The 27,902-nt window shown below is 44.9% G+C and overlaps 1 protein-coding gene across 1 annotated transcript; it reads right to left on the bottom strand.

The window, feature by feature from the left end:
* Nucleotides 1-269: 269 nt before the first annotated feature.
* ppm1ba (protein phosphatase, Mg2+/Mn2+ dependent, 1Ba) lies at nucleotides 270-27,902 on the bottom strand. The gene is made up of 6 exons (XM_080849350.1): nucleotides 27,518-27,902; nucleotides 10,346-11,243; nucleotides 9,195-9,312; nucleotides 7,066-7,177; nucleotides 6,681-6,738; nucleotides 270-2,181 (listed from the first exon to the last, which is right to left on the bottom strand). The coding sequence occupies exons 2-6, from the start codon at nucleotides 11,225-11,227 to the stop codon at nucleotides 2,152-2,154; spliced, it is 1,200 nt and encodes a 399-aa protein (XP_080705476.1). The 5' UTR covers nucleotides 11,228-11,243; nucleotides 27,518-27,902; the 3' UTR covers nucleotides 270-2,151.

The raw sequence follows: 27,902 nt of genomic DNA, 5'->3' as shown, positions 1-27,902 counted from the left end.
ACGACTGAAACACAGTCGGCACAACGGGGAACACTGTGCAAATCCCTCTAAATATCTATTATTGTAGCCCAAGTACAGAAGCCTTTATATTTCAAGCCAAGAACAAAAACAAAACACTAAATTGCACCTTTTATGATATTAATATACAATTTTATATTTGATCTTTAGTGCACAAGATAACTCTTGAGTGTCCCCCCAAATCTGTATGCCCCTCAGCCTGGGTACATGAGAGGATCCAACCAGGAATCAAAAATGAGATGAGGAAAAGGCCAGGTTTCACTAAATCTTTATTTTTCAGCAGAGGTTCATAGCTTTGTTTTATTTTTTTTCCATGTTACTCATGATTTCTTGTGTGGGGTCACTGAGAGCTGAAAATGCGGCGGAACATTCAAGGTTACACGACGCTGCTGCATCTGGAAATAAAAGTGAATTTATCATAAAGCTATTTCTTTTTTAACCTGACTAACAAAAACAAAACCAAAGAAAAAAAGGGAAAAAAAGAAGAAATCACACAGTTTTACAATATACTCTGAGCAAAAAAATAAAATAAAAGGCAGGTTGTTGCAAGAGTCCATTTCTGCATTGTAAGGAAAGCTGGAGAGGACTGAGAGAGAAGAGGAGGGAGAGAGAGAGAGAGAGAGAGAAAGAAAGAAAAGAGGCATTGGAAATGAGTGTGGCTTTGTAGGGCACCTAAGGCCCCTTCTAGCTCAACATACCCATAGTTCCCGAGCGGCAGGTTTGCACTCCGTAACACACACACACACACACACACACAGACAAATTTACCAACACACTGCACAGACACTTACACACATTCATCCACACTCAGTGTCTCTCTCTGACACAGGCGCACACATACACACACACATACACACACACATACACACACATAAATGGCACAAAGCTTATTGTGTCCACAAGTCTCCAGAGCTCATTCTTTGCGTCACCTGGTCATCAAATCTCACTTCCTTTACACACAGTAGGCCACATCAGTCACCATAGAAGAGACAAAACAAAACTGGAAAAATCAAAAACTGGTAACTTAAAAATATATATATTGTTTTTATATATATTTATATATTCTATACTCTCTTAACCAGCAGGATTAAAAAGCTTAATGACACACAGACAAGGAGAGAAAGAGGGCGTGAATCCTTAGCAAGCTGAGGCAGTGTGTATGCAAAAAAAAAAAAAGTTCACTTCTCTTTTTAATGTCTGTTATGAGGAAGGTGGGGGGGGGGGGGGGGCACTGTAAGGGGTTGGGGTAGGGATGAATGTGGGGGCGGGGGTGCAAATCACAGCACACAGTAATCAACCCCAAACATGGCAGGTTAAATTCAGCCAGTCATACCAACGCACACTTGTCAGGCCCTGCACTCAGTCTCACTCGCTAGCCCATGTGACTCCAGGAGTGAGGGGGGGGGGGGGGGGGGGGGTCAGTCCGAGCCTCCGCCTTAACCCACCATCCCAGTGGGGGTGGTGTTGGTGGTGGTGGGGGTTAATAAGGGGAGAAAGGGAACCCCATCCCCCCCCCCCCCCCCTTTCTGTCCAAACCACGTGTTTTAAGGGGCACAGGGGCTTCGCCCTGGTTGGTTTGCTCAACCCCGTCGTTATAGAGAAGGCACCACAGACGGCTCGCATCAGGCCCAGTGTCTATACGATCATCTTCATCACAAACGTCCTCATCATCGGCATCATCATCATCAATATTCAAAAACAACAAAAACCAACGGCAACAGCAACCACGGGAGGAGAACGATTACAACAACAACAGAAAAAAATTGCAGTAAAAAAAGTCTTTTACTGTCTTCCTATGGTGTGCTATGTGTATGTGTGTATTTTTTATTCACGGAGAAGAGTTTTCCAAAAACACCAAAGGTCTTTTGTGTTTTTTTTTTTTTTCTCTCTCATTCTTTCCTCCAGCCCATTCATAGAAAAAATAAGAGTGTTTTGCAATCCTTTGGATTGTGTTTTGTGTTTTGAAGAAAAGGAAAAAAAAAAAATGTATGAATGTTTCGTATCTGGTCCAATTGATCTCTTGGTATCATAGGAAACGGGGGATGGGGGGGGGGGGGGGGGGAGACAAAAGGTGAGGCAAAGATGTCTTCTGTAAAAAGGGGTCACGGGGAGACGGCCAATCACGCTGGACAGCTACCAGGGGTCCTCCAGGTCTGCACCATTCTGGAAGAAAGGAAAGAAAGAGAGAGAGGGTGGGGAAAAAGCGTTTAACACAGTCACCTTCTTTAATCTTTAATGTTTTGTGTTTGTTTGTTTTTCACTTTTAAGCAATAACAAGTAGAGATTTCCATGCTAAACCTTACTTCATTGCAGTGAGATTAAAGCTACAATACGCCAGATCTGCTTCCTGACCCTCTCCAGTTCACCCTACACTACCAGTTCCGTGTTCTTTGCAACCCACCTGCTGTCCAATACAGGTAAGGGGAATTAGGTCAAGTCATATCCTGCATACTTCTGTCTCACTACTCCATATCACCCAACACCTTTTTAGAACACAGGCCATTATGAAGATATGTCTTTGTGAATATTCTTTAAAAGATGACATACTTTTACATCAAAAACTGGTTACTTAAAAATATATATTTTTTTTTATTTATTACATTGTTTTCCTATACTTTGTGGCTCACACACACACACACACACACACACACACACACACACACACACACACAGATCTGTATGAATAGCAGAAACATGGCATTAAACAGCTGACAGTACCCAAGTCTGGGATATTTACAATTGTAAGTAGACTACCAGTTCTCATGAACCTGTATTAGCTCCCAAGTTCTCCTGATTGTAATGCAGACAAAAACACAAAACTCTGCAAACATACAACCTGCCCCAAACTGGTCAAACAATGTCAAACAATACCACGGCTGTCTGGCTGCATCTTAGGGGACCAATTCCAATTCCCATCACAGCATGTAAGGCACAATCAGATCTCATAACTAGTCAGCTACCTTCAGTCCTGAATGCAGATGTGCATCTGTGAACCACACAACTCAACTGAAAAACTGAACAACTGTACTGACAAATCCGAGGTGGCTCTGTCAAGCTAAAAAGGCACCGGATGCCAAAAAGAGCCCGGATGACGTAATGTTGACTTTCGAACGCCTCTTGAGTGACAGTTTCTATGCCAACGTAAGCATTACGTAATCCGGTCACCACGTAGGCCGGGCGCTTATTAACTTTAAGTCTCAGAGTCGTTCGAAAGCCATCAGCTACTTTTTAGTCGCTTAATATTGTGCCTTAACGGACACTACGCACCCGGACACTTTTTAGCTATCAGTCAGAGAGTCTCAAGAGTTGTTCGAAAGCCATCAGGTACCTTTTACACGCTTAATATTGGCTGCCGGTCTTTTGTAAGTAAGCACACATCAACAGGTTTCGCGCGCTAGCATCTATATTGCTAATAGCAATTCCTCCTTTTGTGCGACAATATTAAGCGACTAAAACGTAGCTGATGGCTTTCGAACTACTCTTGAGACTCTCTGACTGATAGCCAAAAAGTGTCGGGGTACATAGTATCCGTTTAGGCACAATATTAAGCGAATAAAAAGTTTTAGCTACACCTGCCTGCTGGTAACCTGTAAGTTAGCAATGTCCGCTAGCATGTCAAAGCTAGCAAGCCCCCGTTGTTCTTTAGTAAAATGTTGTGCAGACAATGCCGTTTTGTTCAAATTTAATTGTGGGTGCCGTCAGATATGTCTTAAAATCACAACACATTAAGGACTTTCTTAATTTAAGCACAACAACAGATGAATAGCTTCAAGCTAACAAGATAGCTCGTTACACTAGCACGAGCTAGCTAATGAAATGTGCTTACTTTGATACTATAACCAACTAGCGAATCAACCACTTTCCTACCAAAGTCAAACATCAAGCACATGGTTGTTTTGGTTGGTTTATTGTAGGTCAAATACAAGCAAGCTGGTCTCAGGTAGCAAAGTACAATGCAAGATGCTCTGAGGTAAATCGCGTTAGGGTGACGTATTGGCGTTGGCATAGCAACTGTCACTCAAGAGTCGTTCGAAAGTCAACATTACATCATCCGGGCTCTTTTAGGCATCCGGTGCCTTTTTAGCTTGACAGCTCCACTCTTATAGTCACGCTCTGCTTTCAATCAAGTCAAGTCAAGTCAAGTAAAATGTATTTATGAAGTGCATTTAAAAGCTGACCAAAGTGCTGTACAATTAAATCACAACAAAATATCAAAACAAATAGGAAAACAGAAACAAAACAATTGGCAGACAATGAAGAGAGGCTTCTTTCAGAAACCATTAACCGCCTCTCTTTTGTCTGTTTCACTCTAAGACTCCGACTACCCTGACTTTACTCCAAGTGACAAGACAAGTCAGGGTGTGGTTGTGAACACTGGTGGGCCATAAGACTAGTCTATAAAATGAGTCTTAACACCAAACGACTGACTTTCTAATGCTTGGAAAACAGACAAGGATCTGCACCAGAGTTAGCCTAGGAGTTTCTCTGACTGAGTCCGTTGAACCTGACGGCAAAGGGGAATATACAGTTTATATATATATATGCCAGGACTAGTGCACTAGAGTGAAACTACAGTCCTCTCACATGCAGGGGAAGGGAAGACCCGAGAGGTTGGTCAAGGAAAGTGTCTAGCAAACTTACCAAATAAAACAGGAGGGCTGCGTTAATTAAGGAATGAACACACACACACATACACACACACACAGTTAGAAAATACCAGTTACCAAAACCTATTTCTGTTTGTGCATATGTGTGTGTTTGTATGTATATATGTATGTATTTATGTCTGTGTGTGTGTGTGTGTGTTTATGTGTGTGTGAGAGAGAGTAGTGTTAGAGAGTAGCATTGAGTGAGACTTACGAAAAGGTAATGGGCTTAAGAATGTCATGTTTGTATGAGTGTTTTCTGCATTTAATCTAAAATTGCCGCAACAGATAGATGGTCCAGGAGGGAGAACATGTAGGGGGGTGCAGGTAATAGTCATTAAAGACACACACACACACACACACACACACGCACACGCACACGCACACACACACACACACACACACACACACACACACACACACACACACACACACACACACACACACACACACACAAATACTGCTTGGAACAAAGCAGTGTGGGAATCAAGGCTGATGTGCAACCTTTAATGTACAGTAGGGTCTAATAAAACATGACGACATCAAAGAGTCACAGTCCAAGAGCCTTGGCACCACAGCTATGCCACTGTCTATGGATTGGATACACCCACACAGAGAGAGGGGTGTACAATATCAAAATCACAAACACATACAGACACACACACACACACAGGGCCTGAGTTTGTAGTAAGCGACCACAGAGATGTCCTACTATGACATCATTTTCAGGCGATTCAGACTCAGCACATACACATCTAGGCATACAGACAGACAGCGCTAGTAGACACAGAGCACCCGGTCTGCCGCCTATAGGGCACTGGGGTTTTTCCACTGCAGCGGCTTCATGTGGGGTTGGGTCACATGATGGCCGCACTCAGCAGGGGTCCCATCATGCACAAGTAGAAACACCCAGACATTTTAACAGGATATGACACCATCATCATGAGACCACTCCTCATTTGGGGCAATTGTCAGCTCTTGAGATTCAAAACTATAACTGACAGAACAAAGATTATAGAGTGCTTTGTGCTGCCGCTCTAAAATTGGTAATTTAAACCACGCTAACCAATGTTGCAAATCAGCATTACTCTGCGTATTTGCCCAGCATATCTGGCAAATAATACCCAACTACAGCACCTCTAGGGCTGTACAACCATCATCTGCTGGGCAAGGGTTAGCGATCCTTTGCTTTATTTTGATATCATCGTTTTTCATCCTCATGAAATTAACTGATCTGGGTAAGTTATGTAGCTTATTGCACACAATAAATGAAGGCTGTCGACTCATTTGGAATGTTTAATTAATTACGCAGCCTGCTGTGTGCTCTATGCTCATGTGCTAGGGCTGTATTGTTTGTCATTTTTCTGGGCAAGGGTTGGCAGTCCTCTGCTGCTGTTGAGCAATCACCCTCCTTCTTTCTTGCAAAAAATGCATCTCTAGTCTTTACCTCATTTCCAAACGTTTGGTAAAAATGTCTATATGAAAAGGTAACACTGAAAAAATTGTAATTATTCATATTCTTTCTGACATCACATTTGCAGTCTTCCGTGTTCTACAGGGCAGCAGACTGAAAGTTTATAGATTGTTTTTCTTTTAAGTGTGTCTGAGTGAATCAAGAAGAGGAGACAATACCAGTGATTGCTTTTTTTTATTCAGGGCTGTCCTGTTTCGTGAGAAGGGCTGATTTCAAAACCAACATTTAAGAAAACTGAGTGAGACAGACACATGAGGGAGAGGGAGACAGAAAAAAAGAACGAGGGACAGGAGGAGTGGAAGACCGATGTATAAAGAGAAATAAAGACATAGAAAGACATGGGCGAGCAGAGTGAGGGTTTTGGACTATTATACTCCACTAGTGTCTCATGGTATGATGTAATAAGAGCATTTGTGGGGGGGGGGCAGAGGTTACAAATGACACGCTGGTCTGTCCATAGAAACAAGCCATTGCTATGGAGTGTAGGGAAACTAAACTAATATGCACACTGATCTCTCTCACACACTCACACACACACTTACCCCATCCTCTTCCCTGTGCGGGTTCAGCCGAATGTACACTGCTTCGATAACACTGTGCCTGTGAGAGCAGATAGATGTGTGTGTGTGTGTGTTATTGTGAGAAAGTGAGAAACACAGAAAGAGAGCAAGACATTTATGAGAGTCAACCCCTAATTGATTCTTACACAGATTTCTTTTCAGTAAGTTTAGTGTGTTGTGCATGAGTGTTTAAATTATTGGGTGCATTTGTGTGTGTTCCTCTGTCTGTGTGTGTCTGTGTGCATGCATGTCTTCATATGTCTGTTTGTGTGTTTGAGTGTATGTACAGGTGTAGGGGTGTGTGTGTGTGTGTGTGTGTGTGTGTGTGTGTGTGTGTGTGTGAACAGGTGTGTGTGTACTGTCTTACTTGCTGGCAAGGCCTCCCCCTGGTGGGAGATTGGGTATATTTTCTGTGGCGAGAATTCTCATGACGTGCACCAGATCAGGAATGCCCTCCTCTCCCGCCTTCTCAATAATCTCTGTGTGTGTGTGTGTGTGAGAGAGTGAGTGAGTGAGAGAGAGATAGAGAGAGAGAGAGTGTCAGACAGTAAGAGAGAGCGGAAGGCAGGGAGAAAGCGTATGAGCACAATTGGTTAAAGGTTACTAAATACTCCACACAAACACTCAATGAACTGTCTGTGACTCAAGTTTAACACACACACACACACACACACACACACACACACACACACACACACACACACACACACACACACACACAGTGACTCAAGTGTAACCCTGTAGTGGTTACAAAACACAACAGAATGAAACTCCTGCCGTTACTGATACCGTGACCCTTCTTACCAGTGGAGACAAATGTAAACAGAGAGAGAGAGTGAGAAAAATAAAAATCCATTGAAACAGCCCAGAAGAGTGCAATGAAGGACAATACCATCATGACTGAAAGAAAACTTGACATACAAAAAAAGGGGCAAATTGAAAAACAGCACTAATACAAATTCAACAGAGGCAGCAACGGACAAGTACCAGAAAGGAAGAGAGAGGGAACACAAAATACTGAACGGCTGAAAGGTATGGAGTGATAGCATGAGAGAATGTTACAGAGAGGAGGACTGAATGTGTGTGTACGTGTGTGTGCGTGAGTGTGTGTGTGTGTGTTCGAGAGAGAGAGAGAGACAGAAAGAAACTGACGAGGAAGAGAGACCAAGTGAGACAAACAAAAAGGAGGAGTAGTGGGAGACAGAAAGTTTGACAGAGGGGGACTGTGTGTGTGTGTGTGAGCGAGAGAGAGAACCCAGAGAGGCCGTTTGCTGCCCAGTGGGACAGTATGGGATCACAGCCAGCTGGATGTTCCTACAGCGCATTCCACACCAGAGCTGCAGAACTCCATTCCCTCTGCCACACGCAAAGGCCTGACCTAACACTATTCTCACTAAACCCTAATGCTAACTTAGCATTGCGTCAGTGTTAGGCTAACCCCATAACCCTAATGCTTACTTAGCATTAGCCTAACACTGACCTAACACTATCCTCACTAAACTCTAATGCTAACTTAGCATTGCGTCAGTGTTGGGCTAACCCCATCCTCACTAAACCCTAATGCTAACTTAGCATTAGCCTAACACTGACCTAACACTTTCCTCACTTAACCCTAAAGCTAACTTAGCATTAGCCCAACACTGACCTAACCCTATCCTCACTAAACCCTAATGCTAACTAATCATTAGCCCAAAACTGACGCAATGCTATCTTCACTAAATCATAATGCTAACTTAGCATTAGCATAACACTGACGCAATGCTATCTTCACTAAACCCTAATGATAACTTAGCATTAGCCCAATGAAACGGTGGACAGAAAAAGGACATGAGGTCCAGCACAGCCAGAGCTTAATAAGGAGGATGGGGGTGTGGGGGTGTGGAGGGGGGGGGGGGGGGGGGGGGGGGTAGGAGCAATGGCCACTGGGAATGTAGGTCAGATTCTGTGGCGCATTCTTCAGAGGGAAAGTGGTGAGATCAGCGGAACCTTTGAAAAGTGGAAGCGACACGTCCGTCACATTTCATTTAGGCCCATGCATTGATTCAACAGATGCTTTAACCAAAGAGCCTTAGACTATAGGTAGGGCAGGTGTGCTCCCTGCCACCAGAGGCAATATGGGAGAAGACAACCTTTATCTCATCATCCAAGTGTCCTCAATGTGAGACGTAAGTCAGGCTGGAGACCAGACAAATAGTTCTATGTACACTGTACAACGCAAACGGCAAAATGAGAATCTCTCCTTGAGTGTGTGTCTCACAGAGTGTGTGTGTGGCTGCACAATGCAATAGTAAAAGCATCAGTAGAGCATCTTTATGTGTGTGTGTGTGTGTGTGTGTGTGTGTGTGTGTGTGTGTGTGTGAGAAAGACAGAAAGCACACATACATGTATTTGTTTATGATTGAATGTATGTGTGAATGAGTGAGTGTATATATGTGTATAAGAGTGTGTGTGTGCGTGTGTGTGTGAGTGTGGCTGGACGTCTGCAGATGTGCTCACCTTCCACACGAGACTCCAGGAACTTGTCCAGCTCGTTGTCTTTCTTCACCGCCTCCTCTGACACTTTGGGTGCGTTTGGCAAACACACAACCACAACGCTCATGTTGTCTCGACTTCCCTGGTGCCCAAAGAAAAGACAGACAGAGGAAGAGGAGGAGAAAGAGGGAAGTAGAGAGACAGACGTGGAAGTAAAGAGAGACGGGGGGAAATAGAGAGAGAGGGTAGAGTAGAGAGGGATGGAAGAAGAGAAACAGAGGAATAAGTAGAAGGGGGGGAGGAAAGAGTGAAGTAGAGGGGGAAAAGAGGGGGGAGTAGAGAGAGAGGGAAGTAGAGAGACGGGGAAGAGAGGGGGGGTGTAGAGAGAGTGGGAAGTAGAGAGAGGAGGAAGAAGGGGGTAAGCGTGAGAGGGAGAAAGAGACAGAGGGGGAAGGAGAGAGAGACACAGGGAAAAAAAGTGAGTGTGTGTGTGTGAGAGTAAGAGAGAGGGGGAGAGAAGGGGTGGGGTGTGTGTGAGGGTCAGCAACTCAAAGCAGATGTTTGTTTTGTTCTTAAAGCATCTAAAGACTATGGATGGAATGCACAAGGGTGAAATCCCATATCTGTTCTAGTCTAGACCTTTCAACAAAAAACCACAATGTTTGCAAATCCTTAATAGCTTTTGAAATAAAAATCAATTATTTTGTTCCACTAAAGATCAACAGGCGCGCACATACACACACACACACAAACACACACACACACACACACACACACACACACACACACACACACACACACACACACACCCCTAGGGGCCATGCAGTCTGTCTAGACAATAACATCAGCAGACAGGCCAAACTGCTGAAGACGCTACAAGCAAAAACACAAACCACAGAACACAGAAGCGACAGTGGAAGTACATCAAACATACATCTATATGTTAGAAACTGATGGCTAACCGAAATGACAAGCTTCTGAGCTTCGCATACACACATCTGCGCCCCCCACACACACAAACACACACACACACACAAACACACACACACTCACACACAAGCTAACCAACCAACACTGACAAGTAGAAAAAGACACACAGACAAACACACATGCCAACCAATAATGACACGTCAACAAACACAACTGACACACGTACTGAAGTCACACACAATCACCTTGTGTAGGCAGGTGTTCACCAGCTCATTGCACACACGCTCCAGGTCCGAGGAGACCTCCAGGCGCGAGCGCATGAACTCGCACAGTTCCTCGTTGCTCATGACGTCCCAGATGCCGTCGCAGGCCAGCACCAAAAACTCGTCTTCGGGGGCCCGCGCAATCTCAAACACCTCAGGCTCGGGCGACACCAGCTGCTCCGTGGGGCCCTTGCCGTCCACGCACTTGTAGTCGTAGTCTCCGAGCGCGCGCGAGACGGCCAGCGAGCCGTTCACCCGCTGGATCATGACCGAGCCGCCGGCGTTCTGGATCCGCTCCTTCTCGCGCGGGTTGCAGGGCTTGTGGTCGAGGGTGGAGAAGCAGACGCGCCCACGACGGCAGAGGAGCGCACGCGAGTCGCCGCAGTTGATGAAGTAGAGGTGCGCGGGCGACAGCAGCACGCCAACCGCCGTCGAGCCGCTGCGGTCCATACCGTTGCGCAGGTCGGTGAAGCTGCGCATGTGCTCGTCGATCGCCAGGAAGCCGGTCCGGATGCCACTCTTCACCGCGTCCACCGCCACGGGCTCAGGTGTCGTGGAGACCCCTCCTGGCGCCGTCGGCGAGCCCCCTGCCCGGCGCAGCTCCTCGGCCCCGCCTACGCCGGTCACGATGTGCTCCAGGATGTGCTTGGCGCAGTAGTTGGCGACGCGCGAGCCGGCATGGCCGTCGTAGACGCCGAAGAAAGACCAGTCGTCCAGGCCGTGGGGCAGGCCCAGGGCGGCGGTGTGGGCGTCCTCCATCTCCACCCGCCAGCCCTGCATGCTGCTCAGGCCGAAGCGCAGGCCGTTGCCCTCGCCGTGGGCATTGTGCTTCTCCGTCTTCGGCTTGTCCAAGAACGCCCCCATTGGCTCAGGGTGCCGCCTGGGAGAGAGGAGAAGAGAACAAGATGAGGTGAGATGGGAAGGGAGGAGGGAAAAGGAAAGGAGAGGGAGAAGGAAAAGGAGGAGAGCGAAGGAGGGAGAAAGAAAGGGAAAAAACTAAAGAGAAATTAAGAGTGTCAGCTAGTGAAGGCACAGAGAAAGAGAGAGAGCTATGGAGGGAGGAGAGAGGATGAGAGAAGAAGGGAGATATAAAGAAATGAGAGAGAGATGGAAAAAAGAAGTGAGCAGGAGGTGAAGGAAAGACAGGGACAAGTGGAGAGATATTAGGACATTTAGAGTTTAGGCCGCAGGGTGAGACAAGGTGGAGAGAGAAAGAGATGGAGACAATTTTGGAAACAGAGACACAGGAGATGTAGGGAGAGGTAGAGAGAGTAGGAGGCGAGGATGAGAACAATGGAAGAAAGGGATGTTGTGACCAAAGAAAGGAGGAGAATAAACCAGAGTGAGTCGAAGAGAGAACTGGAAGGAGAGAGACGGATTAGCTCTCACGGTGGAGTGGAGCTCCTCCAGAGAAACAGGGTCACCGTGATGCTCACACACCGTCAGCCTGGTCAGGTGCTCACTTCTCTCACACACACACAACACACACAATAAAAGCCTAAGGGACAGGTCCATTCCAATGTGTATATAATGTCATATCCACAGCTGTAACACAATGGCACTACATGTAACCTTTCTTATATCTGTAGCATCACATACAAGTGTGGATATATCTTAAGTGTGTAACTCAATGTTGTGATTTGAGTGTCATTTGTTTAGTGAATGGAATTAATAACACAGGTAACTGGAGAGAATTTAATTTTCACAGCAATCCCGCTATCGCGTCCAAGAGCGGCGATCTTGACATGTGAGAAGGCATATGGTCATCACACTCGAACACAGGTGAACATCCACCACAGGCAAAAATCAATAGCTGCCCGTCACAGGCTTTCATCTTAGCAGCACACCGAGACGAGAGTGAGACGAGAGTGAGATATTAGCGAGACAAGAGCGTCTCCTGCTGCGTGCCACTCCCCGCTGGCGGATTGATACACGTCTCCGAGGGCGGCACTGCACTCGGACTGTGAAGGCAATCCATCTGCTGAGTCATCATGAAGCAGTCTAGCCTCCGCCACCAGTGTTACCATGGCGAAACCAAACAACAAAGGAAACAAAACAAGACGCATTATCATTCTGCCGCTCTGAGCAGTGTCTGCTTTTGGAACTGGGAAACACTTTGAAGGCTATCTTTCAAGTCCTTTTGATCACCTAGATATGAGGTTAGGCCTATTGTCCGATACATACAAGACCTACTGATCATGCAAGACAAGCAAGCCTCATGGCAACATGACACTACTAGGCACTGTTCTGATTCAGCATTCTTTTGAACACCATCTGCTAGACAGCTCGCCGCCCATTTTATCCTGGTTGGAGAACATTGTTTTGTGTTCCTTGACTTGACCTTATACAGGATCCCTTAACATTGTATGACGCTTCAAAACAACAACAAAATGTTGGACAAATACACCACTGAAGATGATGGTTATTTGTTGTATGTGTAACTATTGGTAATGTTTGTTATCATGGGTTAATGACAAATGTAGTCATACAGATTTAATTGAATAATTCATGATTCTACCCAAGACCTGGGCTGAATGGACACCTTTTGCCCTGGTTAGTAACGAATCATATGATAAGCTAATATTTGGCAAACGGACACGCAAACAATGCAGAATGCCCTCTGCCATGGACAACAGGTGCTTAGCATAGAGACTCATCATTTGTCACGCACCCCACGGTGCCTCCTAAGGCAATGAAGACCTTGTGGCGTGTGGCACGTGTTCAGTACGAGCCTTGCCCAGTGCGGCTGGTGCAATGGAAGGGAGGAACACATGTCTGAGGAGCATCTCCTTTAACGGCACGGTTATGTAAGCGACGCTACTGCTAAACGCAAGCAAACGTGAGCGCAGGTTTATGAGTGCTATCGCTGGTTTATGAACCACAGAGAGTTTGGACTACGGTTCATTAGGCCTCTCTCTCCACCAAAGGCACAGAGTAATGAATGGGTAAGAATGTGCTTGTTTGGTTAGTTTGATTTTGCAGTCTTATAGAGGCTTTTCACACCAGGAGTGCTCTGTTAGCCACCACTGAGGAGAACAGTACTGAATGCAGGAAGAGTTGTGTTACTGAATGACCTGCTGTTACACGGACCACATTATGCTCCACCATTGATCCAGTGTTCCATAAGGTCAAAGGTCTCAAGGAGCTCCTATAGACCGGCAGGTTATATAGCCATTTAATATACTTTACAGTCCCTCACTCATTTACTACAAAGATCAAATTCAGAGACTTCTCACCACCATTTGAAGTGCATACAGTTTGTTTTGGAACTTATGACTTGGTATCATAGCACACTGGAGTATATTTCTTCCCCTCCACTTCTGTTCACTGTAAGATTTATAGACATAACACCTCACACACTGCCTAAGGCCTCCTATTGAACTCAAACACAGAGAGGTCTGGCAGCCGTTGAAAAGCGCGTGTGAACAAACTAACTTGTACAGTTAACACCACCTATAAATGGCTTCGTTGCGACTATATGATGGCGAACAGAACATTCTAGCACTTTCAACTTGTCAAGACCTTTAGTTCAACTTCTTTCAGGTCAGTGCCCGTGATGTTTGTGGATCTTGTAAACTGGAGTCATCTGTTGCATGACTCAAATAAACTCATATTGTTCGTACGGCAAAAAAACAACCTAGAGCATCGTGCCATAAGCACCTGAAAGGGATTGGAACCCGTGTTCTGGCTCTACTGTGGCCAAAGAGCAGATTTCTGTGAGTTAATGTTACATCGCAACCCTGCTTTAACACACATAACAGCTATTCATTTCCATTCTGCCAGGGCAGGTTAGCGCGGCAAAACAAACATGCTTTCCCCAAAGCAGGCCTGAGCTGACAGGGCACAGGAGGCCATGGCATGGGACTGCATCCCGAAAATGAATGCTGTTTTTTTTTTTTACTTTTCTCTACAACGCAGACTCTCTCCCGCTTCCTTAGCTGAGGATTAAATACACAAAATTCCTACAACGTGACCGGTTCAAAATGGCGTGTGTGTGTGTTTGTGTTGTCAGAAGCATTCGTAGCGAGTTCAGAGTGACGAAGACAGGGGTGGTGGAGGCAGAGGCTTGGGGGTAGTTTCATCAAAGGGCAACACATGCTTAACAGACAATGTGTGTCTGTGTGTGTGTGTGTGTGTGTGTGTGGAATGCGAGAACGAGAGGAAAAGTAAGCGTGAAATCAGATTTACACCAAATGCATTTGAAAAAAGCAGGGAGCACTGGATAGACACACACAAAAAACTCTTGCTTCAACTTTTCAACCCTTCAACTGTGTGTGAACTTGCGCTGTGTGTTTCCCCTACGAGGTTTTCACCGTCTCAACACTCATTCATTAAAAGCCAGCCTCTGACTGCGTCTGCAGACTGACAGACTCCCCGTAACGGAGCTTAAACTTCTCACACAGCGGGGGCATGGGATTTGCTCTCATCAGATTTACTCCGCACCTCAAGCTGCCACCAGCTTCAGCCCCCCACAGCCTAGAAGGTTCCAGGGCTTCCACCCGACCAGCCGGGTGAACTCCTGACACAGCAGTGGGGCTGCAGACAAACCACTGCGCTAACTATATTTACGTTTCACATCCAATCATTCGCTGAACACTTCTAGACAAAGCTACTTACAAGGCAAACTTAACTGAGCAAACATTTCTCTCGACTGGGCTCTGGGGCAACTCTGAGGAGGATTATGTTGCGTGGTGGGTTACTAGCTTTAGGGCGCACAGCTGATCTGCTTTATAGGGAGAACTCAGTACAGGGACCCTGTTGGTTATACATTAGATACAACGGCAACGAGCCACCAACAAGTGCAGTTTAATACAGAACTACATTGATAATACAATGTAGAAATTGCTAAATGTGTGTGTATTAAGGGTCCCAGATGCCTGCACAGACACACACTTTTGCCCCCAGAACATGTTGGCCATTCACTCTCTCTCTCTCATAACCCCCATACGAAAGCAGAATCAGTGGGAAGAAAGTTCTGGAACAGATGGCCGGCTGTTGGCACACGGTGAAAGCCGGTTGTACAGTGACAGCCCGGTGACCCCACAGCTCTCTCTGTTCCCAACGGTGGCTGCCGCAGTGGCGTGAATGAGAGCTGTGTGGTTCGGTGGTTTTGAGAGCTTTGCCTTCACACAACTTGTATGGTAAAGCACCCTCTCCGAAGTCAAGTTTTTAACCTTAACATGTCCATATGTTGTTGTTTTTGATGGACAACATACCATGAGCGAAATTAGCAGTCAACACCATTGCGCCATGGCTGAGTATTTCCAACTTGGAACTGCAGTGTACCAAAAACAGGAGGAGGAACGGGTCATTAAAAGGCCATTCATTTTTTTTTTTATCAAAAGATCTTGAGGAACAGAGATGACCTTGGAGGGGTTTAATCAATGCCAGGAGAGGGACTTTGGGATTTTTTTTCAAAATGTATCGGTACATTCAAGTGCTTTCAATGGAAAACCTTCCAAAACTGCACTTGCTAAACAGAGCACTCTGGTTTAAACAGTTTACACAAACGCAAGTTCTCCTTTCGAAAATGAGTTGCACGGTCACAAAATCAGAAGCCCAGTTTGGACCTGACGGATGCAGTCCTAATTTGGCACAGGTCCAACCGTCTCCTCACATGCATCTGGATATCACATCACTCAACAGGTCTCCCACCCATTTTCAATGACACCGTTTCAAAACTTCTCCATGACTAGACAACAAAAACCTTTTGCATTCCTTTTTCTAATCGGCTAGTTAGGCAGTCAATTCAAGGGCAAATTGCATCACACTTCAGAAACATTACTACTAAACATCAAACCTTATCACATTTTTCGAGTTGTATGACTTTTTCCAAGGAAAATTGGATTTTAAAATGCCATTATTTTTTTCAGGATTTCCACGACCATGGGAACCGTGACTCAAGGTACTTCACAAATCTCAATAATTACCTATCTACAAAAACAAGTGCCATCAGACCATATGTGGATTACAAAGAGTGGAAGAGCTTTAAGCTGCTTTGGCAAGACCCCAGCCTCGTAAGGACATTAAGCTACACACAGCCAAGAATAGCCTGGGCTCCAGACACTGCTGAGTGATATCTATTCATGCTATTGCATCACCATGCATCTTGGCCAAGCTACACGTTTTTTTCCGTTGTGAGCACAACCCGACAAAAAAAAAACACTAACGATCTTCTAGTGCGCTGAGCTCAGTGGTTTTCTTAGGTGATGTCACATGATCAAGGAACACAATAGCGAACATGACAATGGGGACAGACAATAATCTCCAAAACAAAAGCACATCAACCATGGCTGCCCCACCCTGGCAGGTAATCAAGGCGTCTCGATGGAGCACACTCTATGGTGGATATCAGCGATACCAAGTCCAAAGGGCCACACTGCAGTCCCCATATCCGAGCACTCGGAAAAGCTAATTTATCTTACATCGAACAAGATATTTTGTGCTAAAATCTAAATCTAAGGCTACACAAATATGTATCATAGTTAATAGATGGCTAATCATCACATCAAGATACAGATAATACTGAATGGCTAATAATGAAAACATCCATCATAGCTAATTACCACATAATTTGCATGGCTAATAGTTCAACATCAAAAGGTTGACATTACATTAATAATGATCACAAGAAATTTACATTCATAAGGCCTACCACGAGTAACTAATCCAGCTTTTTCAATAATAATAAAACACAAATCGAATTAAGCCGACTACAGTTTGTAACAGCAGAGTTGATATTGAAAAACTGATAATCTTCAGTTATATTTGGTGACTTAGGTTAATTCTAAAAGTTGTTCTTCCATTTGTGCAGGGTTTACAACCCCCGACGTACAATACTTCACTGCGAGTGTCCTGAACACTACTGGGAACAACAGGTGTGCTTATCTCTGCCTCACACCACTGCATATCACCTAAATCAATTCCATCACATCATTAAATCTACCTACCTACCTACAAAAACTATCTGTTACACAACAACGTAATGTAGGTTTTCATTTGTTTGAAGTAAAAGTAAATAACAGAAGATAACACCGTTCACTCCACTCACACCACCACCTAGCCCTCGCCGTTTCATTCGACACATTGTTTTATCAAACCCATCCAGCTACCACACAGGCCCTTCTTGCCAGGGCTCAAGCCAGCCAACATATAGAGCCGCATGGTGTCACGGCCAACCAAATGGCATTCATGCATGCCAGAACGTCTGCCACCACCACACCTCACTCCCACTCGGCTATTAATACCCCCTCTAGCTTGGGTTACACTTCCATTAGCCCCCTAACAACCCCCTTGCCCACCCCTAGGCCTTAGTCCTGGGGCCTCCACACTCTTCCTGATTCTCAGCTTTCAGCGAGAGGGAAGCCACCCTTCAGGACCCCTTCTAGTCTGGGCCAATGGCGAAAGCTGGACCAGGCCCAAACGCAGAGGTGTCTAGTCAAGCGTGATGAATCTGCAAATGTGGGCCAGAGAAAAGAATGCGTAGTTACGCAACATTACAGTCGCACGGCAGCCAGTGATTCGATTGGATATGACGTTCTGCACTAGACAGATACTGCAATCATGACGAGTTCAACAGTCCAAAAAAAACACACAGCTGGCAACGCATGTTTAGTCATTTGCTGACTGAACACATTTCATAACAACGTCAGTATTCCCCAGTTCTTCTACACCTAGGCCTAACCACGTGTCCTGAGAAGGACAGAATGTTGTAACGGTCATGAAGTTTGGATTCAGTCACACAGTGCTCGGGGTGGATCAAGACCAGACAACCACAGGAGAGAGGGGTTGGTGGTGGTGTACCACCTGGAGGCCAAAGGCGATGTCCACACACTTTGATGTCTTCTCCATTAGCATAACATGGCAGCCGTGAGCCTAGCCACACAATAACCTTTCACTCATTGCTTATGGATGTGTTGGAGAGAGCAGGCTGAGGCCTTTGGGCGATCCACTCCAGGATGGGAAAAAAAGGAAGTACTGTAGGGCTCATCTAGAAGGCGGACAAGAGAGACGGCAGCCACTCTTGAAGTGAGCAGCGCCTCGGTGGCAGACGTTGGATCACCCCCAGTTCCTACATATTCCTCCCCGCAAAACAAAGGCCAGCCCACAAACACCTGCCTGGCAGCTTGGATAATTATTCGTAAGAGATTTCATTAAGAAGAACACCTGCAGTCAGTATCAAAAGAGCAGCGATGCGCATCAAACTAGGCATTTTTCAATAACAAATTCTCCAAGGCATTAACACCGATTCAGTCGATTCACATGTCCTTACCTCACCTGCCACTGGCCCACAATTCAACAGCAGCACGTCTCCAAATGGCACATTGCCCTCACAGGCCCCTTAGACATCCATACACACACATGCCCTCCCACTAACACACACCAGACACACACCATGAAGCCCACATTCCATTGAAGTGCAGAGAGAGGGGTGAGGAAGAGAAAAAGTGAGAGCGAGTTGAAAGCCAGCCCCCTAGGATCTATGGCACTACAGTGATGTAACCACTGAGGTCCTGTCATGTGTTCCATCACTATGGATACAGCGCCTGGAGTGGCAGTGGAGTGGTTTCTATGGAAACAGGAAGCACCAACTGTGCTCTTAAGCAGATCTTTGCCTGTGTTCTGAGCCCTCTCCCACACGGCAATGACAAGGAGAAGGATTACTTGGGCACTCGCTCACAGGCAAACAGACAAGTACTCAAAGACCCTAAGCATACACTTGAAGCGAAACCGTTAAAGCACAGGTCAAAGAAAAAGAAAACATGATGTACCCAAACACAATTATGGCACAGACACTCAAACACAATATTTTCAAAACAGGAGCTGCTAACAGGAGTAATGGATTTCACCAGCATTAGCACACTGGAGCTAAAATATCCATCAAATGAAATTGGTACACAGTCATATCACAGAAGCACATTTTTGATGAACACAGACAGTGTAGTAAGAACAAAGTAAGACTCATTCCTGATATAGGTCTACTAAAAAGGTGCAGTATACAAGATAAGTCAGATGGACAGACACAAAGTTAGACATATAGACAGACAGATGGACAAACGTGTGTGTGGATATGTGTGTTCACAGCACAACAATATCCAAAATGTTAATTCTTATCAGTCGTGCGTCGCTTTTGCCATCAGGGAGGAGCGTGCTTTGTCGTCTGCTCCGACCTCACGCGCCCTCGTTCTCTTAGCCCGAGTGAAAGACAAACACTCGTTATTTCAGCGCCAGAGCAGCTGTGTGTGTGTGTGTGTGTGGGGGGGGGGGGGGGGGTCGTGGGGGGCTGAGGAGAAGAGAGAGCACTTCCACCAACAGGACAGGGGGACCCATAGAATTACAAAGAGTATAGTGGACTTGAGCTCTGAATGTATCCCTCTGCAAGCTTAGATGTCCAGTTGGTACCTCAAGCTTCCTCATTGTTGGGTGGAAGTTTCACCCAGAGAATTACAAAGAGTTCAACGCACCATGTACCCATAATGTATTGAATAGTCAAATATCGAGGTGCTGTTCTTTCATGTTCAGTGCTTACTGTATGAAGGACCTGTTTTGGACCTATATGATGATGCATATTGTTTTAGATACTAGTCAGGGCATGAATTCATTTCACAGCAGTAATTTAATTCATGGAAAGACCAAATACAGAATTACAGACTTTAAATTTGGTTCATTACTTCCTCTTCTGTCTTTGATACTGAACAAACTATTGTTCAAAATCGCTCTATTGTATTCTTTCATAATTTTATGAGATGAATCTGCTGGACCATATGCCACATGGTGTAGGCAACACGTCCAGCAAGCTGACACATTGCCTTATCCTCTACCAAAGGCACCCCTCCCCATCCCTAGCAAGTAAATGAATGAAGAACTGAGCTGCCCTGGATCTAATCCAGAGTTCATCGTGATGTAGAGTTGTTGATTCTAGAACCTGAGTCAACTGTTATGTGGAGTTGATTCTAGATTAAAGCCAGAGTCAACCGTTATGTGGAGTTTATTCTAGAACCTGTCTCAACCGTTATGTGGAGTTTATTCTAGAACCAGTCTCAACTGTTATGTGGAGTTTATTCTAGAACCAGTCTCAACTGTTATGTGGAGTTTATTCTAGAACCAGTCTCAATTGTTATGTGGAGTTTATTCTAGAACCAGTCTCAATTGTTATGTGGAGTTTATTCTAGAACCTGCAGCCTGACCTCGTATTCTTACAATCAGGCAAAACCCAGAGACCTACATAGACCACTAACCTCCTTCATGCATAAAACAATAGAGCATGGTTCTGTCTGTAAGACTAATGTGCCTCTTCTTATGATACCCAGACTATGTTCAATTCCAATCTAGGCAATACCTCGTCACATAAGTGAATGGGAAACTCTGTGCTAAAAATAACGTTGGCATAGCAACGTCACCAGGTTACGTCTAGCGCCCCTCTCACATCCCCCATATCATTGAGCAGGCCTCTTCAGACGGCAATGCCAGCCTTCAACAAGACACACCCATGGCAAAGGATCTGGCCTTACATGGGCACCACTGCAGTGGGCATCTCCATCAGCCAGAGAGAGAGAGGAAGAGACAGACATAGAGAGGAAAAACCCTTGTGTAATCCTTTCAGTAGGATGTCTATGGGGAGATGAAAGCAGGCAATAGAAGAAAACAAATGAGTTCTGGTACGACAGTGACAAAGCGATGGGGAGGTGTGAGTGTACAAGTAAGGGAATGGTGCTGAACAAACTGGACAAGAACAATCAAAAATAAACTCAAGGTGCATGGAGCGCCGAGAAATGTTTACATTTGTCCAGATATACCCTAATAAGAGTCCCTGGGACTGAGTGGGGTAGGAGAGAGAGAGAGAAAGAGAGGAACAATTAAGGGAGAGGGCGAAGAGAAAGAGAGGAACAAAGCCACAGAGAGGGAGAGAAAGAAAGGGTAAAAGGTAAGAGGCAATTCTGCTGAAGTGGTGGATTTGGAGCGGGTGACTCAGCGTGGCTCCTTGCAGTCGGCCCTCTGTATGATGGCTGTCTGCACCACTGCGCTCCATGTGGTGCCCAACAGATAGGCCAACACTGCTGGCAGAACAACACAGACCGGGCAAGCCCAAGACCCGTTTCAGAAATTTGGGCCGGGACCATTCAAACCTGGGCCAATCTTATGAGAGTGGTGCCACTGCTGATAAGAGTCTTCACAGCCATCAAAGATGGATTTTCACCTAGAACCATTAGGCTGAGCGTATCCGGAAGGCTGTATGGCTTCAGGAAAGTTTACTAGACTGTGCAAGCCACAGAAGGTCAATTCACCATTTCACATAAGATTTGAATGTAAGAAACTCAATGTTGTGTCTTGTGTTTATGGAACCCTGGTTTGTGCCTCTCAACACGTTGACATTGACAATGAGGTATCTTTACACGCATGCTGCTGCATACAATTCAAAATGAATGAACAAATAAATGTTAATCAAAAATACAATCAAATTAAACGGAAATGCACCAATTACATGAAGTCAGTAGATCAGTAACATTCTTATCAGCGATTTGGATCCATTTTCAGGACATCACCCTATCCAGTCCTACTGCAGTCTGAACAAGCACAAACACACATACTGACACAGTGACACACACCTGTGGGCTCTTCTTACATTCAGCGTGACACGCTAGATAGGTGCACAAAGTTGGCTAGAGAAAAGAAAGGGGCAAGTTTCTTCAGAGAGCAAAGTTAACGAGCTAATTTGATTGGGTAATCCCTTCATTAGATCCTTGCGGTGCTACATTACCTCCAGACCAAAGGCCCTCTGCAATGCAATAACGAGCCCCACATCCTCCCTGTGACTTAACCCTCTCCCCATCCCTGACACGCATATGGGCCAACATGTGCTTTAGTTAGAGTGGAATGTCATTTTTATCTGAAGTTATCGATCTATCTAATTTAGCCATCAGAGAAGAAGCGAAATGTTGATCAAGTAATGGCTTGAATTCATTGCCAGGGACAGAACCTTGAATTTACCCCCACAGTAAGGCCTGATTTTCACTTGGTGGTTTAGCTAGAATTACAAAGAGTAGAAAGCATATAGATGCCATTTCCCCATGTTTAGAACTGTATCCTTTGCTAGGGGTCTTGATGATGCTTGCTGCCATGTTTAATAAACAGCAGACAAACTCAGCTTGTGTCCATAATTCAGTGGTCATGGAATGATCAAATAGAAAACAAATCACATTAACAACGTCCCAAGCTTTCATTTCAGTTAATTTACTTTCTGTTCTATGCCCAGAATAGAGCTTCGCTGGGAATCTGAATGTCTGTTCTATTATTTGTACTGCTATGGACTCCCCATGATGTTGACCTTTCTGAGTACTATACATGCCCTCTGGGCTTCTAAGACCAAAGCTTATCAAGTGTCTGTTTTTATTCTGCCATGGTGAAAATCTATGTTTTACAATGCAATGACCAAAGATAAAGCTTGTAAATGGGTCAGTCTCATCTTTTCATGGTTAAATAGCTATCTGACTGATGTCATTTTTGTAAAATCACTTGAATTTAGACTTTCTTTTTTTGTGCAGCCCTGGAGAGGACTAATTTCATTTGTAAACATACTCTGCAACATACACCATGAAACATGAAAAGAAAGCACACAGACTTTGTACAAACATGACGTCAATGTGCAACTTGACATTACATGCAAACAAAATTCGGCACACACACATTCAAAAGCGCAGTGGTCAGCACTGAAAGACATCAACAGCACAACCGATACATGAGAAGATACAAGGTTGTGCACGCATGCACACACACACACACACACACACACAGAAAGACATGCTCGCAGATGTGACCTGAAAACCACACACACTCACAGAAACAAAGACGTGACCTCAGCCACGATACCACCCCACTTCAAAATATGTCTCCCTCATCCACTTGCAATCGGGCTCCGCAATAGATATGACCTCACAGACTTTTACACCCTTCCGACGGCCAAGAGTTTTTCCCAGGGACAAGGAGTGTAGCCAGACAGGTCCAGCCCCTCTCCCATGGTGGAATCTGGAAGCATGTCAACTGGCAGTTCTCGATGCAATGGGATGGAATGTTATTTAAAGGGGAAAAGGAAGACCAACACTTGCAATGAGGAGGAAAAAATGAGGATTGTGTTTGAAAAATTTGAACTAGCCTAATCTGCCTTCCGAGTGAAGACTTCTCTTTCAGCTGAACTGGTTTTTGAGCATTTGCTTCACCAACCAGCCAATACCCAGGCAGCAGACATAATGATATAGAAATGTAAACGAAATGTGTACATACACTGCAAGTCACCTTGGGTGACGGCCTCTGCTAAATGAATACATTCAACAGAGTAAATGCTTGCGACCAGACACATTATGAGGAGCTGTTAGGTCAAACATCAGGAGCTGGTAAGTGTCCAATGGCAAACAGACTCGGTAAGTGTCATCCTGAGCATTTATAGTCGTATGCAAAAAAAACAAAAAAAATCATGACATTATGTTGAGTGAAAAGTAGTAAATACAAGCCCTGCAGCAAACAGACATCTTTCTTTAAATGTTAACACAATGTTCTTTTTCATTTTGTGAACTGGGAAAAAAAAAGATATATAATTATAATAACTTAACAGCAGCTATTGCAAGTGCCCGGAGGTGCCAAACTGTTGCAGGTGCCTAACAGCAAAGGACAGGCAGTGGAGGGAGAACCATCTTGATGCGGTACACAGCGACCTAATGACAGCATTCTTGTTTCCACGCACTAGATGAAGTCTCGACCACAGTCTGAAGTCAAAGGGCTTATCTGCTGCAACCTGTTAAGACTGCAGACCGTAGCTTTTAAACATACCAGAATAAAAGACAACTCTCAAGGGTGCCAAAAAAACGACATCATCACTGCAAAGATAGATTAACTGTCCACATAATGGACACGCTGTTATGGGAACCGTATTAAAAGTGCACAGTTAAGTGAGCTTGCTGTGATGATAATCGATAGTCTCTCATAATCAAACTCTCATTTGAAAGGAAAAAAAAGTCAGTAGTTCAACAGATAGGGATCTTTTCAATAAAGCCCCATGTGTGAAAAGCACCAAGACAGAGAGCAACAGCCTGAAAGTGTCTGTGTCTCTCTGGGCTGGTCGAACCCCAATGACACCGCAGGCGAAGGCCATAACCAGGCCCTAAAGGGATGCCTTTCAGAGTTCAAGGATGACACCCTGAGCCTCTGGAGGAAGCCAAAATAAGCCCTCTGTTGTCTGCACCTCTCCACATGAGATGACATCAACACACACACACACACACACACACACACACACACACACACACACACACACACACCAAACGCGGGGCACCTCATAAACCCGTCAGATGAAAAGAGAGGGTGGGAGATTAAAGGGACGTCACTCGGCAGGTGAGGAGAGACCGTGTAACTTACAGAGAGTAATGATTACCAAACTCCATTGAGGGTGAGGGTGTGGGTGTGTGTGTGTGTGTGTGTGTGTGTGTGTGCGTGTGTGTGTGAGTGAGAGAGAGAGAGAGCGAGAGAGAGGGGGGCTGTGTGAACCATTCGTGAACAAAAGTACCATTAAGCTTTGACTACGACCCCAGACAGGGGAGGGTGAGGGTGTCCAATGACGACACAGGGAGCGTGACGCGTTTAAAATGTGAAACTGACAATCCTCTGCAGTGAGAGCGCACACTGGACACCAGGCAACAGTGCTAGCTGGTAACTACAACAGGATTTCCAGAGAAACATACACACTGTCCTCTGCACTGCAGCTCTTGTCATCCTATATCTGGGTTTGCAAGAGATACTGTATCTTTGTGTGTCCAAGCGTCTATGCGCGAGTGCATGCGTGTGTGCGTGTGCGTGCGTGTGCGTGCGTGTCTGTCTGCATAGCATCAGCAAATTCTGAAGCCACTCTGAAGGAAACTTCCGGACTACGGAAAAGCAGCTCTGGTTCCAGTCACCCTCTTGGGCCAGTGTTCTTCTTTACGCATCCATGAATATGCGAAGATCCACTACAGTCCAAGTTACGTAAAAAACATCACCAGATTGTCAACGTCTGGCTCTGTGCAGACACTTGTGTACCTTCCAATTGTGTGTGAGTGCACAGATTTATCCACACCGCCACTACACTACAAGGGCATTAACTGCCGACAGTGGATTCAGATTGGACTAAAAAGTATAATAACTGTGTACTTCCACAAAAGAGAATAATCAAGATATATCATCGACGACAGTGGTGGCCGCTCTGTCCCTTGGATTCACTTTTCCAGGCTCCAAAACAGGCTACACTAAACAGACCCAAGAAAGAGCGACATTTACAGTAACCAGACCAAAGAAGGAGGATAAAGCCCCTCTACTTCATCTCCCTCACCTTGAACAACCCACAACACAGATGGTTGGAAATACACTGGAAGGCTGGGCCCCTATTCACAAAGCATCTCAAGTCTAAAAAGCAGCCGAGAAACTCCTAGAAATGATGGGCGTGTCAGTCCTAGTCCAGTCAGTTCTTGCTTCTCCTTAGTAAAAGTTGCTCTAAGCAGCTTTGTGAATAGGAATTAGGAGCAAACCTTTGTTTAAGAACTTTAAGTGCACTTTAGGAGTACTTTTAGTGGTAACATAAAATTCTTTGCCCTGTGGCCTCAACTACTGTTTAATCTAAAGAGATTAACCTGAAATCATTCCCCTAGGTAGCATGTGTGTGTTACCTTGCAGCTACTATGTATTGCATTGTGCCCAGGCAGTAATCTTTTCTCCACCTTCCTGGAATAATTACTCGAATAACAAGTACAACAAACTATTACCTGGAGAGCTTTCTGAGATCAGCAACATGGCAATATGCTTCTGCACACTTCAGAAGCAATAGCAGACCAAAAGTTGATTCACAGACAGAGTCTGTGGTCAGCTGAATCTAAACACTTTGATGACATAAAAATTTGAAAACTTGATACTGATGTCCAGACAGTTAGAAAAACAAGACAGTCATTACAAAAGTCAACAAATGATGTCCGCTACATGTGTACACATATAGGCTGATTTCAGCTTTAAGTGGAGCACCTTGTCATAGTGGGTCTCGTGAGTATAGGCTTCTATGACTTTGCCATGTAGCTTTGCCATGTAGACACTGAGGGGAAGCCTAATCTCCTTCTGTGAAATACAGTAAAGGGGGCTCATGTGTCACCAAGGACGAAGCCTGTTAAGTCTGACAGGCAGAGAGCCATCTCTTTGGAGACCCAACAGGCCCACTCCTTTCCCAGAGGAAGTAGGTTCCAGCTACTCTCGATTTCATTGCACATTGAAATAAAGTCTGCCGAGAACAGACAGCAGATATCTGAAAACGTTCGGTATAACAAACTTGGAACTGAACTATATGAGGCTGCGAAGTGTCTTTTTGGAGCCTGGTCAAAATATGTATTACTAATCACTTAACAAGCATTACGACTTTGTCGAATGATTTCAAGACAAGCCAACATTCAGCTGACAGATTCCAACCTCATGTACTAACGTTACTCCTAATACTTTTCTAAACGGTAAACTCACCGTGGTATGTTACTAAAACTAAAACTCGGGAGGAAAATCTTTTTTATAGGAGATGTGAAAGTTTCTTACGATCATAATAGCTACAAACACTGTTAACAAACATATTTTATGACAAAGCAGATCCAGTGAATGACAGATGAGTATGTAGTCGCAGTCACTTCCTTATGGACACACTTATCAATCCACACAAAAGCTAGGTAGTAGATTATATATATGACAAGAACCAAGTCATGTGACATCAATCAGGTTGGACATTTTCCTGATGCCCAAAATGCACCCGTGTATACTGACAGCGAGACTCCAACTAGCTCAGGTTGTTGTGTTGGCTAGCTAGCTGAGTATACTGGGCCAAGACCGACTTCATGGTGTCACAGGCTACAATTAGCATTCTAGCAGAAGTAGAAGGTTCGTTGAAGGGGGCATGATGTATCGCGTCTGTTCAAATTACTTGTCGACAACAAATAGGCTGATAGCTACCCACAGTTAACAAACAGTAATCTGGTTCCCTGGATTACTGTAGAGAAGCCCCGCAGACAGTAAAATTCACGCTGGCTGACGTTACGAAACACAACTGAGTTAGCTATGTTGCTAGCTGCTGCTAATTCTTGCTAGCTAACGAAATAGTTAGCTACTTACGTTTACGTTTTCAGGATGAAGTTATATCTTCCCTCTCCCCTGGCCACCGGCGGTATGTTCACAACGTCAACTGGATGTGTTATATTTGTGCAAGTTGATGAAGATACCTTTACATAAGCTCGCCAACCAGAACCAACGTTACAGCTAACAGGCAAGCTAATGCAATCAAGGTTCACACGGCCAATTCTCCTTTTAGCAGTTCCCGGCTCCGAACAGGGAATTTTTCGTACATTTTTGACACCTCACCATTTACCCTTTGTAGTGTAATGGTTTAGAGGTTCATTGACTAAGAGAATGACAATATTTTTTGGCGAAATAATGAGTTAAATTAGGTCGCTAGTTATTACAAACAGATGACGTTCTTTCCTTCGTTTCTCCATTGATG

The sequence above is a fragment of the Sprattus sprattus genome (assembly GCF_963457725.1).
Source record: "Sprattus sprattus genome assembly, chromosome: 12".
Classification (NCBI taxonomy): domain Eukaryota; kingdom Metazoa; phylum Chordata; class Actinopteri; order Clupeiformes; family Clupeidae; genus Sprattus; species Sprattus sprattus.
This window is presented reverse-complemented; position numbering and strand designations above follow the sequence as displayed.

Bases quoted from the DNA above. Each gene is read 5' to 3' on its own strand.
- ppm1ba (XM_080849350.1), bottom strand. From the start codon at position 11,227: ATGGGGGCGTTCTTGGACAAGCCGAAGACGGAGAAGCACAATGCCCAC. The intron at 9,313-10,345 runs GTGATTGTGTGT...TTTGGGCACCAG, and splicing joins TGAACACCTGCCTACACAAG to GGAAGTCGAGACAACATGAG. The intron at 2,182-6,680 runs GTAAGTGTGTGT...CCTTTCTTCCAG, and splicing joins CGCACAGGGAAGAGGATGGG to AATGGTGCAGACCTGGAGGA.